Source organism: Halyomorpha halys, unplaced genomic scaffold (assembly GCF_000696795.3).
Source record: "Halyomorpha halys isolate HHAL.00 unplaced genomic scaffold, Hhal_1.1 Scaffold1464.1, whole genome shotgun sequence".
NCBI lineage: Eukaryota > Metazoa > Arthropoda > Insecta > Hemiptera > Pentatomidae > Halyomorpha > Halyomorpha halys.
Window position 1 is genome coordinate 12,448 of NW_027111616.1, and position 15,829 is coordinate 28,276.

At 29.1% G+C, this 15,829-nt stretch overlaps 2 protein-coding genes across 2 annotated transcripts in view; both read left to right on the forward strand.

The window, feature by feature from the left end:
• The window catches only part of LOC106689779 (TNF receptor-associated factor family protein DDB_G0272098), a 15,906-nt gene extending 8,678 nt beyond the window's left edge, over positions 1–7,228 (forward strand). The window contains exon 5 of the mRNA XM_014434950.3: positions 541–7,228. Within this exon, the coding sequence (XP_014290436.1) occupies positions 541–626 (86 nt within the window). The 3' untranslated portion in view covers positions 627–7,228. The remainder of the gene's footprint in view (positions 1–540) is intronic.
• Positions 7,229–7,701: 473 nt separating this feature from the next.
• Nmdar1 (NMDA receptor 1) overlaps positions 7,702–15,829 on the forward strand; it is a 21,841-nt gene continuing 13,713 nt past the window's right edge. The window contains exons 1-8 of the mRNA XM_014434949.2: positions 7,702–7,979; positions 8,118–8,329; positions 10,310–10,432; positions 10,872–11,000; positions 11,088–11,282; positions 12,640–12,740; positions 12,827–13,000; positions 15,106–15,219. Coding sequence (XP_014290435.1) covers positions 8,198–8,329; positions 10,310–10,432; positions 10,872–11,000; positions 11,088–11,282; positions 12,640–12,740; positions 12,827–13,000; positions 15,106–15,219 — 968 coding nt within the window. The 5' untranslated portion in view covers positions 7,702–7,979; positions 8,118–8,197. The remainder of the gene's footprint in view (positions 7,980–8,117; positions 8,330–10,309; positions 10,433–10,871; positions 11,001–11,087; positions 11,283–12,639; positions 12,741–12,826; positions 13,001–15,105; positions 15,220–15,829) is intronic.

Genomic DNA, 15,829 nt, shown 5'->3' on the forward strand with positions numbered 1-15,829 from the left:
TCATTTATCATCCACGGTCAACTATCTCTCATAATTAGAGTAAAATATTTTACCTATAGTCCGATCACCTAGAAAATGCTACTTAAACATTTCTCACAACCAACTAACTTGATCCCATCCTGATAAACCTGTGTCAATCTCAACTCTCTTTTGAAAAAATAGCTCATTCATTCTTCATTGTGTCACTAAGCCATTTTTATTAAGAATTTGTGGCAGTTTAGGAAGATAGATAATTGTCCTTAGAAAATCATAGATGCAATCTCTTGATGAACTGATTATAGAGTGGTTTACTTAGAGTAAGTTACTTTACCTAGAGTGATTCATGTAGATATTTTACCTAGAGTGCTTCACTGTAGAGTAAGATATTTTATCTTACTAGGCTGCTTTAGTCCATAATATTGTCAATAGTCTACCTGATGTGGCCATAACCACTAAAAAATGTTAACTTCTCGTTTTTTGTTACATCATCTTGTCTAATCCTCAGTTAAAATATTATATTTACTGATTTATTTTAAATGTTGATTTGTACCTTTTTTTCAGGCTTAGAAGAGGTAACGGATAAAGTGAATGCTTATTTCGAAAACGGAAGGTGTGTCAATTCAGAAAAAGATATATTGAATGCATGAAACGAGATTGTGCTCAGCATAATTGTGTTCTCGGATAATTTGAGGTCCCAGTGAAAACAATCTTTTATAAAATATTGTCGCTTCAAAGCAACAATTTTATTTTTAATATTAATTCTGTATATATCAAAAATTGTAATTAGCTGTGTAGATAGCATGAAATGTAATAATTAGTTAATGTTTTTATATTGTTTCACTTATTTTTTTTTTTTTTTTTTTATAACTGCTTCCCATTGTGACCAAAGTATTCAAAATACTTATCTTAAGCTTATTTTTTTAAAAAAGGAAAATGAATGTCTTATTTATTTAAAATAAATTAGATGATGTTTAATATGATTATTTTGAAGTATCAAAACTTTTATTTAGTAGTTATCAAGAAGCATAAAAAACGGGAATAACATTAACAATTGTGTTAAACTAATTATTTTAATTTTTTATAATATTTTAAGAAAAAACATTCATGCACAATGAATCCAAAAGTTTTTACTTCAAAAATATATTTGATCTCCGTTACCAAAATATTATTTTGGTTTACTTTTTGTTTAAATGTATAGTAATAATATTAGTGGTAGGAAGTTACTGAATGTTTTAGAGTGAGAATTTTTAGATTTTTGTTTCATAAAAGATTACATTAAAAAAATAAAGTACTGATGAAAAATTAGCCATTTGTATCAAATTCATCTCTAGTCTTTTTAGACTGAATTTTTTTTATGTATCTGATTTTATTTAACTTAAATATTATAAACTTAGGAAAAATATAGAATGAACTGAAAATAAGTTATTTGATCTTGTTTGTTTATTGGGTCTCTTTTCCAGTAATGACTGGAAGGGTAAACATTTTTGGCTGATCTTAAATTAGGTTGTAATAGCTCTAAATAGAAATATATCATATTTCATCTTTTTTTTTAACTTTTAAAAATGTTAAGAACCATTATGTCCTTAACAAGTACTATACTCAAGAGCTCTCATGGGTTGTAACATCATAGGTTTATTTCTCTTTACAAGTTATTTCTTTTTTTAAGGATTGAAATGAAGAAAGATATCCTTTTTACTACATTGCTGATATTTGTAGTTAAAGAGTTTGCTGCAAAAAAGATGTGGTTCTTCCCCTGGCGAAATTTGAAGTTACATATACTTTTTTGTGGCAAGGAGTCAGGTAGCTCAAATAATTTTTTTTGTCCACACAAAATAGTACTTGTAAGTTTAAACTTGAAGAAGCCGTCTTCTGTTGTGTGGTTTAAAGAATGGTGTTCTGATGGGCGACCAACTTATTTTACTCTTTAAAATATTTTTATTAATTTATTTGAGTATTTAACACCATTGAATATGTTTATAATTATAAAAATTGGATATTTACACCTCAATCAAAATATTCTTTCTCCTTAAAAGTGTACCTCTATCATTATAAAAAAAATTAACTTCAGATTGTTCAATAAATCCTTTTTTTTCCTAAAAATAAAATTGGGAAAATTGACTATCCTTAGTTTTCAATACTTTTTATTTAATAATTAGGTTCTTAACATACTTTAATGACATACATTCAAACAATTCCACAGCATCATAAGAACATATATCATCTGAAAATCCTCTTTTCTGGCCTAAGGTTTTTTATGAATGTTAATTTACGACATCTTGACAAGCTAATGATTGTTTCACTACTGTTTCGTTTATATTCTATTTAATCACATTGGTTGCTAATCGCATTGTTTGCTATTATTACTATTATTACAAATGTTTAAACCAGTTATCTGTATATTGCAATTCTCTTTTCACATTTAACAATAAAAAGTCCACTCTATTTTAACAATTTTTTAATTTTTTTACTATGGGAGAAATAATTATCAGTGCCTTACAACCTTGACCATCGGTTTTATTTGTTATTTATTATTAAATTCATTTATTGTAACTGTAAAAATGATATAAACAGCAGTGTTTTTTCATGATATTCAATTTTGATCATTAAATTCCTCTTATTTCAATACTTTATTGACTACAGATCTAGCTGTTCTGTTGGTAATATTAACTTTTTTTTTGTTGATGGAACCCTTTTGGAAATTGGTGGAAAATGATGAAACCCTTACATTATTATTTGGTAGAAATAGAGTGTCAAATGCCATATTTTTAGCTAAAAGTGGCCAGAAATCTACTCAAAATCTGTGAAATTAGAAGAAAATATGAGATGATTGGTAAGGTTCTAAACCTTGTTGAGTTCACATGGAGTGACGCACTCCAGAATTATTTCGCAGAAACCCTGTTGAGAACCACGGTTTTAGGTTTTCATTGCGTGCTTAAATGTTTTCCATTGTTACAGACTGTCAGTTAACAAAATGTTAAGTCACCCAGTGCTTTTAATAAATAAAACTTCCACTTCAGTCTAAGAATTTTCATTTTCATGATAGTTGGCGAAAGTTCTAATAGGAGTTCAACCCAAATGATATTTTTATCTGTTGATTCTCTGTATAATTAAAATGTCCATCTTAGAAATTTTTTTTTCTTCTTCTAGGTTCTGATCTGTAACTTCTATGACCTTAAATCATGTCATATATAATGTTTGTTTGTGATTGTTAAGTTGGAGAATTTTAAATTGTTAGATTTTTGTATTTCTCTAACCTATAGGCACCGAGTATTTAGTTTATTCTCTTAGTGTTGTGAATTTTAAATATATTATAAGTTTTGAATCATCAGTATTTTTTAATTTTTTAAAACATGTTAGTTACTTATGTAAATCTTTGAAATTCTTTTATTTCATTTTTCTTTAGTGAGTTCTGTTAGTGTTTATGTTATGTATATGTTTTTATTTAATTTAATTGTTTTATATAATAGTATATAAGTTTCTATTGGTTTCTTCTGTTCAATTGGATTTTTATTATTTTTTTTTCTATTTTAATGAAGGAGATTCTCGCATAAAGTTTGAAAAAAAAAAATCAATTTATATGTGATGAAGATATTTAGTCATGTTGTGTAGTTTTTAATTTAGTTTTTGATTGAATTGAAAAGCTGGAGCTGTTACATATTTGATTTATAGGCAGTATTAGATGTTAATAGTGAGATTTTTTAATATTTTTGAAAGACTGTTGAATAGTGTCTTTTAGTTTATTTTTTAAACTCATTATTTCTTGTATTATTATATTTTGTTAGATGATGTACAACATTATTTATTTTATTTTTAATTTGAATTAATTTTTTCCTCAAATCTGTATTATTGAATCACTTTCTTAAATTGTTCAAATGTTTAGAGTAAAATATATTATATAATGCCCTTTCATCATGTTTTTAAAAAAAAAAATTAATATCGAAGTTATATACAATAAATTTCCCTTTAATACTGTGTATTTTATTTATTTAAAATGTTATATTATTTTATATTTTAATGTTGCCTATTTACTCTTATAGATACTAAGGGTCAATTGTTTATCATGAGGTTTATTTGCTATCTATGAAGAAAGGAGCTGCTAAAATTTGCCACATCAATCAGTTTATTATAGTCCACCATAGAAGACTTCAATTATTTGAAGAATACAAAATCATTACCAAATCAACAAAACATGGAACAACACAAAATAAAATAAAATACTGTAACGTTGAATACCATCATCTTTAATGTGTGGTGGTTTAGATATTACTCTGCTTTATATTATTAATAAGTAGATATTAATTAACCACTTGTTTTACTTTCTGTTTTCTTATCTCTTTATTGCTTTTTTCATTATTGATCGTTGTTTTTAATGTATATTGTTCAATATTAATGCTCAAATTAAAATTCACAAAAACATTGTTTTACAGCTAATATGGCAACACCTTATTTTGCATTGTAATATTGTTCATTTATTCTTATATATACTCAGAGTTCAATTAGTTATCATGAGGTTCCTATTTACTCTAGAAAGACTTTTGTTGTGAATATGATTTTACTTCTGTTCATGGAGTGATATAAATAAAACTTCTTCGTTTGCATCACCATGTAGTTCCTTATTAGTGTTGGGGAACGTCGAGCTAGGACTGTCACTGTTCATGGCTTGTTGGAGATTTTTATCTCCTCTTGCACAAATGGTCTACGTATTCCAGGTTCAACATCCTTGGTTGGACTAGGAGTCTAGCGAACCTCAGGAACGTAGTCCATAGTTTTTAGTTAACCTCAATATTCCTACATCCTGTTAACATTGCCAAACTACTTCAGCTGGCAAGCCTCTAGGACTGAGATTCCAACTGTTTTTTTGCAGTGGAACCCTTTTGGTACTACATTGTCATCTCGGTAATCTGACACTCCAATAATCTGAACTGGCATAAAAAAAAGTTACTTTTTAAGAAAACTCAGCAGGCAATAATTTTTTTGTTTTCAAATAAATGTGCACATGTTAAAAGACATTTGTAACTTCCTGGTCTATTGCCAAGTTATTGTAATCTATAATTATTGTTATTGAAAGTGGAAATTTTTATATAGTTTCGATATCTAGTATTCTAATTGCTATGAAAGTGTTCATAATATTTTTTGGTAGAATTAGAAATACATAATATTTATTGTGTAAATCATTTGATTCTGTAAAACTTATTTCATTAGTAGTAGAAATATGTATAATGCAAATTTTGTTGGTAAACACCTTTTTTTTTTATCACATTTTAAATAAATCTATACAAAGAGTATTTTTTATTCTTGATTAAAAGTATAAACCTTGATGCTTCAGTGAATGATACAGATGTTGATGAATGGTTTGAAGGTCGTGAGGACAAAGAGTTCACATCTAAAACTGATGAGGAAATCATACAGAATGTTGCAGAATTTGCTGACAATGAAGAAGAATAGGGTGAAAAACAAGTTAAGGAACCAATGACAATAAAGCATAAAGAAGCACTGTCTCATTTATATCACTGTTTGAGGTGGACAACAGAGAAAGATATATCATGGCAGCAAGTGCTTCACTTACATCTGAAAGAAGGAGCAGTGAAGAAGTTTCTGCAGAAGTCTCAGCAAAAAATATGATTGACTCCTTTCAAAAATACTAATTTTTTAAAACTTAAAATTTCCAATATAATATGTAAAAACAAAACAAAAATAGTTATGTACATTCCATAGCATAGAATTTTTTTACACCATTTTTCATAATATTTTCTGTAATCCAAACTCCCCATGGAGCAATTAGTTCAGGTTACTGAGATTACACTGTATTAGGAAAATGGCAAAACCATTTTGGTTTTATTTGTTATTATGCTGATAATTAAAGCCTTATAACTCAGGTGCTGATATACAGTCACTCAGCTAATATCAGCAATAGATTGCACTAATTGGATTTTGAATGAAAAAAACTGGAAGAAAAAGGAAATTTTTATAGTGAAGGTGGATACAATTCGAGAATCGTTTTAGCCACAGAGTCTGCCACCCTTCCCCAAGTTGATTTAGTATACTCCTTGTTTACAAACATACATTTTTTTTTCTACTTCAATATTAACCCTGTAGGAGGATCGTATATTTTTTGATCTTGCAGATTCCATACTATAAATAGCCATATTACTTATTTAATGATTTTTTTATTTATTTTGATTTGAGCACTGATATTTAATGGTTCACATTAAAAATACAAATGAGAAAACAAAAAGATGTAAAAAAAAAATATATTAAAGAGATAACAAAACAAATGGTTAATTATTAGACAATCGAAATTTTATAAATAGAAAAGGAGGGTAAGATCTAAGCCACCACAGATTAAAGATGATAGTATTCAACAATACAGTTTTTCTCTTTTATGTTGTTCCATGTTTTGTCAATTTGGTAATGATCTTTTATTCTTCAAATTATTGAAGTCTTCTATGGTGGAGTAATATAAACTGATTGATGTGGCAAATTATAGCTACTTCTTTCTGTATCTGGAAAATAGATTCTTTTCTGCGTTAGGCTAAGCGTCTTCTTGCATCATAACAGCACTTTTGCTTTAAAAAATCACAAACATCAGAAACTAGATAGAATAAATATGCATTCTGCTTTGATATGAGAAGAAATCAAACAAGGAAAACCAGACATAAATGAAGTCATTTACTTGAGAAAAGAAAAATAATAGCATGGCTGGGTAAGATGAAGATGCCAGGAGTTAAAAAAAATTGAAACTAAAAGGAAGTTACTTACAGTAGAGATTATCTGAACGTTAATTGTCTAATCTGGCTTCACGGAAAAGGTACAAGGAAGGGGTGACGTTGTTATTCCCAGAAAATTAAAGAGTATTTCATCTGGAAATATATACTTGGATATAGAGGAAATCAACATTGAAGCAAACTAATTTTACAACTTTCTTTGTGTCACACTCTAGATAAATCTTGCTTTGTACTTGTTTATTTTTTAAACTATGTACTTGTTAACTACACAATAAAATATTTTTTTAACTGTGTACTTGTTAACTTCACAATAAAAAAATTTTTTTTATACAAATGTGAGGTGATTGTTTGGCATTTTTCTTTTTTTAAGTGAATTTCGATTATCCGAACTACACCTGACAACATTAGTTCAGATAATTAATGCTCTACTGTACTAATAAGAAATAAAAATAATTACTCAAGCTCAGGAGAATGATTGATTACAAATTAGTGTCTATTAGTTCCAGGTTACACAATTTTTATTTATTAAAAAATTATTTAGTCTGTTTATTATTATTTTAATTTCAATATTTTTTGTTAATAAGGGTTTATGATTGTTATTATTTGCAGCAATGTACAAGCATTTCTATTTTTTATATCTATAAATAATATTGTTTTAGCGTGAGAATATAAATTTACTTGTTTCCATAAAGTACTATGTAAAATAAAAAAGATTACTTTAGATTTATGTTAGGAATTAAATAAAATATAACACAAGTAAGATTAATAAAAAAACCTATTACTTCACTTCATTTTAAAAAAATTGAACAATGTGTTTTAAATATTAATATTTTAATTTAAAAAAAGGAGTATTGTCGAAGACATGATTTTCCCATTGGAGATAATATTATTATTTGATAATAATAACAAAATGTTTTATTCTATATCTAAATATGGCCTATGTACTTCTCAGCAATAAACAAAACTAAAACAATCGAGTGTTATGCGATAAAAAATTCATTCTCTTTTATCTTTAATTTGTCTTTAAATTTCTTTATTTTAATAAATTAAATATTGTATACTGGTTATTTTAATTGACATTTTTATTTATGATTAATTTTAGATTGTTTACAAAAAAAAGGGAGTAACACTTAGTTGGTTCTGTACTAAATATAGGTCAGTAAGTTATCCTGACCAATCAATAAGGCCTGGATGTTTGTTGCCAGGCAACTCCCTTCTCTCATCTAGTCTTCATCTCATCTGAAAATCTGATCTTATCCAAAATTAAAAATGGAGGTATTTAATATACAATCATCACCCTTAAAACTACCTTTTCTCTTAATATATACCAACATTCATTAAAAAAATACTCATGTTTTGTGTTTTATTATCTTGAAAAACAATTAGTAATTGAATTTTTTTGTATTTTCTCAGTTTCACTCTACAAAACACTTAAACAGAGGTTAAACAAAATAAAGGAAAATTTTGAGACTGTCTCAATTTAATTTATAACAATGGGTATAACACTACTTTCATTTGGTTTTCTTATTTTGGTTCATGTCGAGTGTGGTAATCCTATTTATTTTAATATTGGCGGAGTTTTGAGCAACAATGAAAGCATTTCACATTTCAAAGAGATCATTGCTGTAAGTATGACCAATAAACCATGATATAAGTTTGATTTAACTATCAAATATGGTTGGTAGGTAGTGATTTTTTTTTTTTTTTTATGAATAGAAGTAGTTTAAAATATGTTTGCTTTGAGCTGAGTTAGGCAAAACCTTGTTACTCAAAATACTTTTTAAATAAGTATTGGAAATATACTTTTAGTGTTTCGAAAAAAAATGCCAATTAAAAACTACTGTCAAGTATTTTGAAATACTTATTTATAAAGTATTTTAAATAATTATATTTTAATAATTGAAGAGTTGTTAAATAAAAATTGTTTTTTGAATAAATGATGTTTGGGATTAATTTTTCCTTGGCTACTGCCTTACAGTAAACTGTATGATACTGTAAACTGTCATAGCAGCATTTACTTTCAGACTAGGTCCAGTGTGGTAGTTGATAGTGTATGTTGTGGCACTGAATCATGATAAAAGCCATTTACACGGTAGAACTTTATAAGAACAGCAGCGACTGCCACCATTGTTTAAACTTGTAAACTATATAATAGTTGCCATCATGCCAGTATTTACAATCCTGGCAATAATGTCAAACTAGGTCTAGCTTGATAGCCAATAGTACATGTGGTTATGAAGGAACTATCACGCTAAGGGGCGTTTACATGGTACCATTTTATAGCCACTTTAGGAACTGCCATGGTGTTTCTTTATATTTACTTTTGTAGCAGTTAGGCAAATATTATTATCATATTTGGTGTGACAGTTGTCAGTATCTATTATGACAATGAAGCTCCTGTCATGTTAATACCCATTTATTTCATTGTAAGTTTTATATTTTATTTTTAAATCTTTAATTATTGTATTTTAATGTGATAACCAAAAATTAAAAGAAAATGTAAGCAATCAATGGACAATTTGTTTTGATTTTTTTGTCTTCATTTATTTCTTCTCTACCATATTAATTATTACTTTTTTTTCATCCTTTTACTTTTTGTTTTGTTCACTGTTGCAATTTAATTACCAATTTAAATCTTAGTTAATTTATTAGGTACGTCCTAGTTAATAATAAAAATGAGTCATTTACTTTTAATTCATATTTAAATCTCTTTGACACTGATTAGTTTAATTTTGAAGTCCCCTTTTTTTCTATTCTTCTAAAAATTTTCTAATTTTTCCAACAATTAAATTTCAAACTCTTTTACTTTTACCTATATTTTCAAAAATATTCGAGCAATAATACAGCAGTCATCCACTTGTAAGGAAACCTTTATTTAAGAGTTGTCTTGATACAATTTTATTGGTTTTTGCAACCTTATTTTCTTATTGCCATACTAATTCTTTATTGTTCTTCTATCATATAATTATACAGTTAAATTTGACTATCAGTCCACTGTATATAAAAATAATAGTAAATAATCAAGTATTTTGAAAATTAATATAGTTTTCACTAAAACAATATTTTTACGAATGCATCTTTAATTATTTTCTTAACATCATAGAACTATTTCAGGGTTCAGGGTTTGCATGCACTGTTTCTTATAAATTATCTATAGTTTATTTTGTTTCCTTGCTTAACCCTTAACTAATGGAAATGGATTTGTAATTTATTTTAAACTTTATAATTGTATCAAAATTTGTAAAAAAAAAAAAATTAAATTAAAAGGAACTATAGAGAATGATCAATTTGGTTTCAATGGACCGAATTTGAGTCCATATTGCACAAAGTACCAATGATTTGGGCTTTTATTATCAGTATCCATACTCAATATTATATTGATTTTGATTGTAATGATTGCAAAAGTCATGACACTATTTTCAAAAACTAACATATGATAAAATTTAAAAAAATCCTGTTAGTAGATCTTAAAGTTTTAAAAATAATTTAAACGATTCGGAGGCCAGTTTTATAAGAAAATAATTGTTACAGGATCAAGTCTAATAGTGTTCAAGTAGGAATGTAAATAAATTATTTATTTATTTAATTGATTCTTCTTATTTCAGCACTTAAATTTTGTACATCAGTATGTACCAAGAGGTGTTACATATTATGCCACAGCTATGAAGATAGATGCTAATCCTATTCGGACAGCACTGAATGTTTGTAAATCACTAATAGCTAATAGGGTAAGTCAATATAATTTGATGATTATAAAACAAAAATATGCACTTTAAATTGATGAAGTAATCATTTACAATTTATAATCTTATTGTCAGATTATTTAGCCTGCTTAGATTTAATTGTTAATAATTACACCAATTTATAAAATATGGTCTGAATACAATATCTTATAAATTTAAAATAAAATATTGTTGGTGAGTTGTTTAGCTATATTTTTATCTGTTTACTTTTTGTTGGTGTACTGAAATACCTTAAATTTTATCCTAGTATAAAAAGTTTTGTTGTGACAAATTCGAAAATGTTTTTAAATTAATTATAATATGAACATAGAAAAAATAGTGGAAATTAAAATACGCTTAATAAAAATAGAGATTTGTTATATAGTGCCTGATTTATATGATTATGATTAGCAACTTTAAATATTTAGTCAAAATATTGCCTTAGGTATATGCTGTGGTTGTTTCTCATCCCCTGACTGGAGATCTTAGCCCTGCTGCGGTCTCATACACTAGTGGGTTCTATCATATCCCAGTTATAGGGATATCATCAAGAGATTCAGCTTTTTCAGATAAAGTACTTCATTAACTTTTTTCTGGATTTCTTAGTATATTATTATTATTATTAATTTAAATATATCCTTTTTTTTTTTTTATTATTTAGAACATACATGTGTCCTTCCTTCGTACAGTTCCACCATACTCGCATCAAGCTGATGTTTGGGTTGATCTACTGAAACATTTTAACTACTTGAAAGTAATTTTCATTCATAGTTCAGACACTGATGGTCGAGCGATACTTGGAAGATTTCAGACAACTTCGCAAAGCCATGATGATGATGTAGAAATTAAAATACAGGTATGGTATTGTGGTATACTTTATTTAAATATTGGTAACCAGAAATTTGGATTATTTCAATTTGTTTTGTTATAGAGTAACTACAACTATAAAATGTAGAATGGTTTGGCTCATACAAAGTAAATATAATAAAATATATAACCTCACAGAAAATGAAAGAGGAATATAAAAATAATGTCTTAGAAAATAAATGCACTATAAAAGTTATAAGGGAAACAAATTTAGAACCAGGAAAATTTTGCATTTTAAATTAAAATCAATTACAGTTCATTTATAGTTTTTTAATGAAATAGACCGTGATATAATTCAAAACTACTATCTGTGCCAAGTATATACATCAGTTCAGTATTTAATAATTATGGTATTTAACAGAGTTATAAGGAAAAGTATTACCTAAAAAAAAAATTATTCAGTCACCATTGTTGATTTCATCCATCATTTCGGATTATGTGGATACAGAATGGGGTAGAACTTTTTGCAATTCATTCTACACTTTTCTTGGAACTAATCCTGAATATTTTAACCATTTATGAATTTGTTACATATCTACCCTATTATTGGTTTAAATCAGTGGTTCTCAGTCTAGAAGTCTCTGGGCCACCTAGACAGATATTGAGCCATGTGCAAACTACCTCTACTTTCAGTCTGGGTCCCCACAGAAAATAAGGTTGTTTGAAAGTGCCTTTGAGGCACTTTTATAATGAATTTACATTTTGAATTCTTTCAACTAACACTCAAACATTAGAGAATGTAAACAATTAAACAGTAACATTAAGTTACCACAAAATATCTCTACAAGGATGGACATTATAAGAATTCTAATATGACTGCTATAGAATGGAAAGCCGGGTGGTGGAAGAGGGTGTGAGAAGATGGCTGGATAATGTGGAGAGTGACCTGAAGACGATGGGTATAAACCACTGGAAGCAACTGAGACAAGTGGAAAAAGACATTGGCCATTGGTCGCCAAGGACTGTAGAGGCCAGAAATGAGTGAATGTTGTTAAGAAATTAATTGGTGTTCTCTTCTCTACTGACCAACTTATTGTTATATAATATTTATTTGTGTAGACTATTGTAACATCAATATTATGAAATTTCAAAAGCTTCATCTAAAAACTTAAAAGGATTCCTAAACTAGGTTATTTTAATTTTATGGAAAATGATTGTATTTAATTTATTTGTAATGTTATAGCTTAATGTTGTTTTGTAAGATCTACTTCTGTAATATTTGTTATTTTTCTTTTGTAGATTTCATTTTCTTTAAATCATGTGAAAAAAATGTATTTTAAATTTATTATTTTAATTTTATCATATATGATATGCTATTTTTACTGAATTAACTTATGTATATTTAGGTAGAATCGGTTATTGAGTTTGAGCCTGGTTTAAACAATTATACTGCTCAATTATATGAAATGAAAGATGCCCAGGCTAGAGTTTATTTATTGTATGCAAGGTACCAAAATATATATTCAAGTATTTTATTTTAACTTATAATTCCTTTATATATAATATTCATCCTCTCTTTTATATTTTCTATAGCAAAAAGGATGCAAATGTAATATTTAAAGATGCTGCTGCCCTTAATATGACCTACGCTGGTTACGTATGGATTGTAACTGAGCAAGCCCTTGATGTTCAAAACGTACCTATTGGAGCTATTGGTCTAAAACTGGTACATGCTACTGATGAAAGAGCTCATATTCAAGATTCTATGTAAGCTCCAATCACTTTTTCTATTAATTTTTGTTTTTGTTGTTTCTTATTTTTGGTGGTATGCCGGTGAGAAAGTACTTCCTCAAAGTAGATCCATTTGGGGGTTGCTACCTCTCCTCTTTGGTTTCTCTCTTCCATGGTTTTCTGCTAGGCAATGATTTTCTATTTTCTGGAGGTCTCTCCAATCCTCCCATGGAGCTTTTCTAGTAGATCTGCCGAGCCTTCTTTCTTGTAGGTATGTTTCACCTTGTCTTCTCGTAAGAGGAGGTCGATAGGAACCCCTCCTGCTAAAACCTGTACCACCTCCTGATACACATTCCAGTATACTATAGTAACTTGGAGAAGAGTGCTTCGCTGCATTGTCCTCAACCTGCTTTTCTGTCAGTGTGTTAGGTTCTGGTCTCCGCCAGGAGATGCATATCTCAGAATACCCACAACCATTCCTCTATATAAGGTCATTGTAGCTGTGTATCTGAGGCTCCAGGAAGCCCTTCCACCAAAAGATTAAAGCTATTCAAGACTAGTGCCACCTTATTTTCTAGATAATCCAAATAAGGAATCACTTTAAATCTTCTTGTAAATCTAATGCCTATGTAACTGACCATCTCACTTGAACATATTCTTCCAACTTGGATAATCACAGTTATTAGGTAGACTCTATTGCCTTGGTTTTGCAGTGCCAGTCTTTTTGTTTCACACCTTTCATCTATCATGTTGGTGCACTGATGTTTGTTCTTTAAGCCGGCTATCCTATTGACTACCTTAGTCAAATCATTCACAAATGCAATAGTTGAGAGCCATTCCTCCTGTGACATTCACATCAACCTGTCAAAGTCCAACTTCTACTGAGTATGATCAAGGATTGATGGAAGTTTGTACTATGAAGGAAGTATCTCTAACCTTTATTCGTCTGTTTTGATTGTAGCTTTGTATGAGAGCATACAAGTTTCTGGGTGTTTCAAACCTCCACAGTTACTGGAGCACGTTTGGCCACAAACTACTGTCAAAAGCAGAGGATTTGTCTAAAAGGGCCAACATGACATGTCCCTCCTCTTTCTCTTCAATATCCAATGTGATCTCAGCATAGTATCTGCGGTTGCCTCTCGTATTGATCCGTATTGCCTGGAGAGACTTGCTCTTGCAAGAACTGATACTTGACTGGCCATATTAAGGTTCTCCTGGAATTTGCTCATTATGGGGAGGAGACAAAAGGGTCTATAGTACTTAGGGAGCTACTTATCCCTGTATCATCTCGGTTGGAAGTTTGGCAAGCACTGCTTTTGAGCATATAGGACATAATCTCATAAATTGATACAGATTCCAGTAGGAGGAGTATTTCTCAATGGTCTCTTACAAGAAGAGAATTTCAGATGCAAACTGATAATAAAAGGCACTGTGTATCCTTCAAAGAATCATCAGGAAAGTATTAATAAAAATGGAGAGGAACTCCTTGGTTGAATATAATTGGAGAACGGAACTGACAGATTGCCAGTACTGGCTGAGTACAACACCAAGGGGTACCTTTCCCACCATTGGATCACTATTAAAAACTAAATAAGTACTCCAGAACCACTGGATCTCACAGCTTCTCACAAGACATGGGTTTCTTAAGTAATGGAGGAAAGCCAAGCATATTAGAGTAGTTACACTGCTTAGAGGCTCTAAGAACAAAGCTCTAGATATGATTTCCACTGAGAAAACTAGAAACAATTACCCCTAGCACATTTCTTTTGTGCTCGAGTGAAAGGAAATTGTTAGTTGAACATGGTTTTCTTAGAAAAGAGAAAAGGACCTATTTCTGGGAGGAAGCTGGACAAAGGAGGTGCTTTAAAACTACATTATAATTCCCAATAAGAATGGTTATTATTTAGTCCCTTACTTAGTTGTTGTGAGTCAGAAATCTGATAGGCCACACTTAGTCCTTATCACTTGATAATCTTAGGGCAAGTACCAATTTCCATAAGTAACTACTTATCTTGGCTTCACAAATAGCCTCATCATAATAATACATAAATAGCTAATATTAATTATTCCAGACAATTTTAATACCTTATCCTGGATAGTTATTGGGTTTTCATAAATTACATGTTTCATTATATTTTCAGTTATGTTCTTGCATCGGCACTAAGAGGGATGAATCAAACCAAAAATATTACCGAAGCTCCAAAAGACTGTGATAATTCTGGATCAATTTGGGAAACTGGTAAAACATTATTTGAGTAAGTATGAGTATACATATACAATTAATATTAGTATGAGTATATAAACATCAATTAATGTTTCAAATTTTCTATGGTGTAGTTGTTTCCATCACTGTTCATAAAGGATGTACACACAGGTTTAATACTATGTTCTTAATATTTTTGTTAAAGATATTAATCTAACAAGCAAAATAAGTTGGTACTTTTTGTTCTATCTTCCCATACAAATGGCCAAGTCCACAAATCACATAATGAAGTTGGAGGTACTCCTAGGATCCTCTAAACCTTTGGTACCTAAACTGGATGCCAAGGCATGCTGGAGTGCCTAGGGATTTTAAATTTTTTTTTAGAAGTCAGAATTAAGTCAATTTTGACCAGTTCTGAGGTAAGAAGTGTACTTTTCTGGAGAGTAGGTAGTATTGATTTCTGACTTTGTGGTCAGAATTTGATTGTTAACCTGATTTATAGTTTTAACTTCCTCTAATCGAGGTTTGGAAGTGATTTGATGCAATTTGGAGCCCTGATTTGATAGATTACCAGCCAATTCATTCCCTGGTATACCAGAGTACTCAAAGATTCACTGTTGGGCGACCTGTTTATAAATAATAGTGAGTGATATATATATATA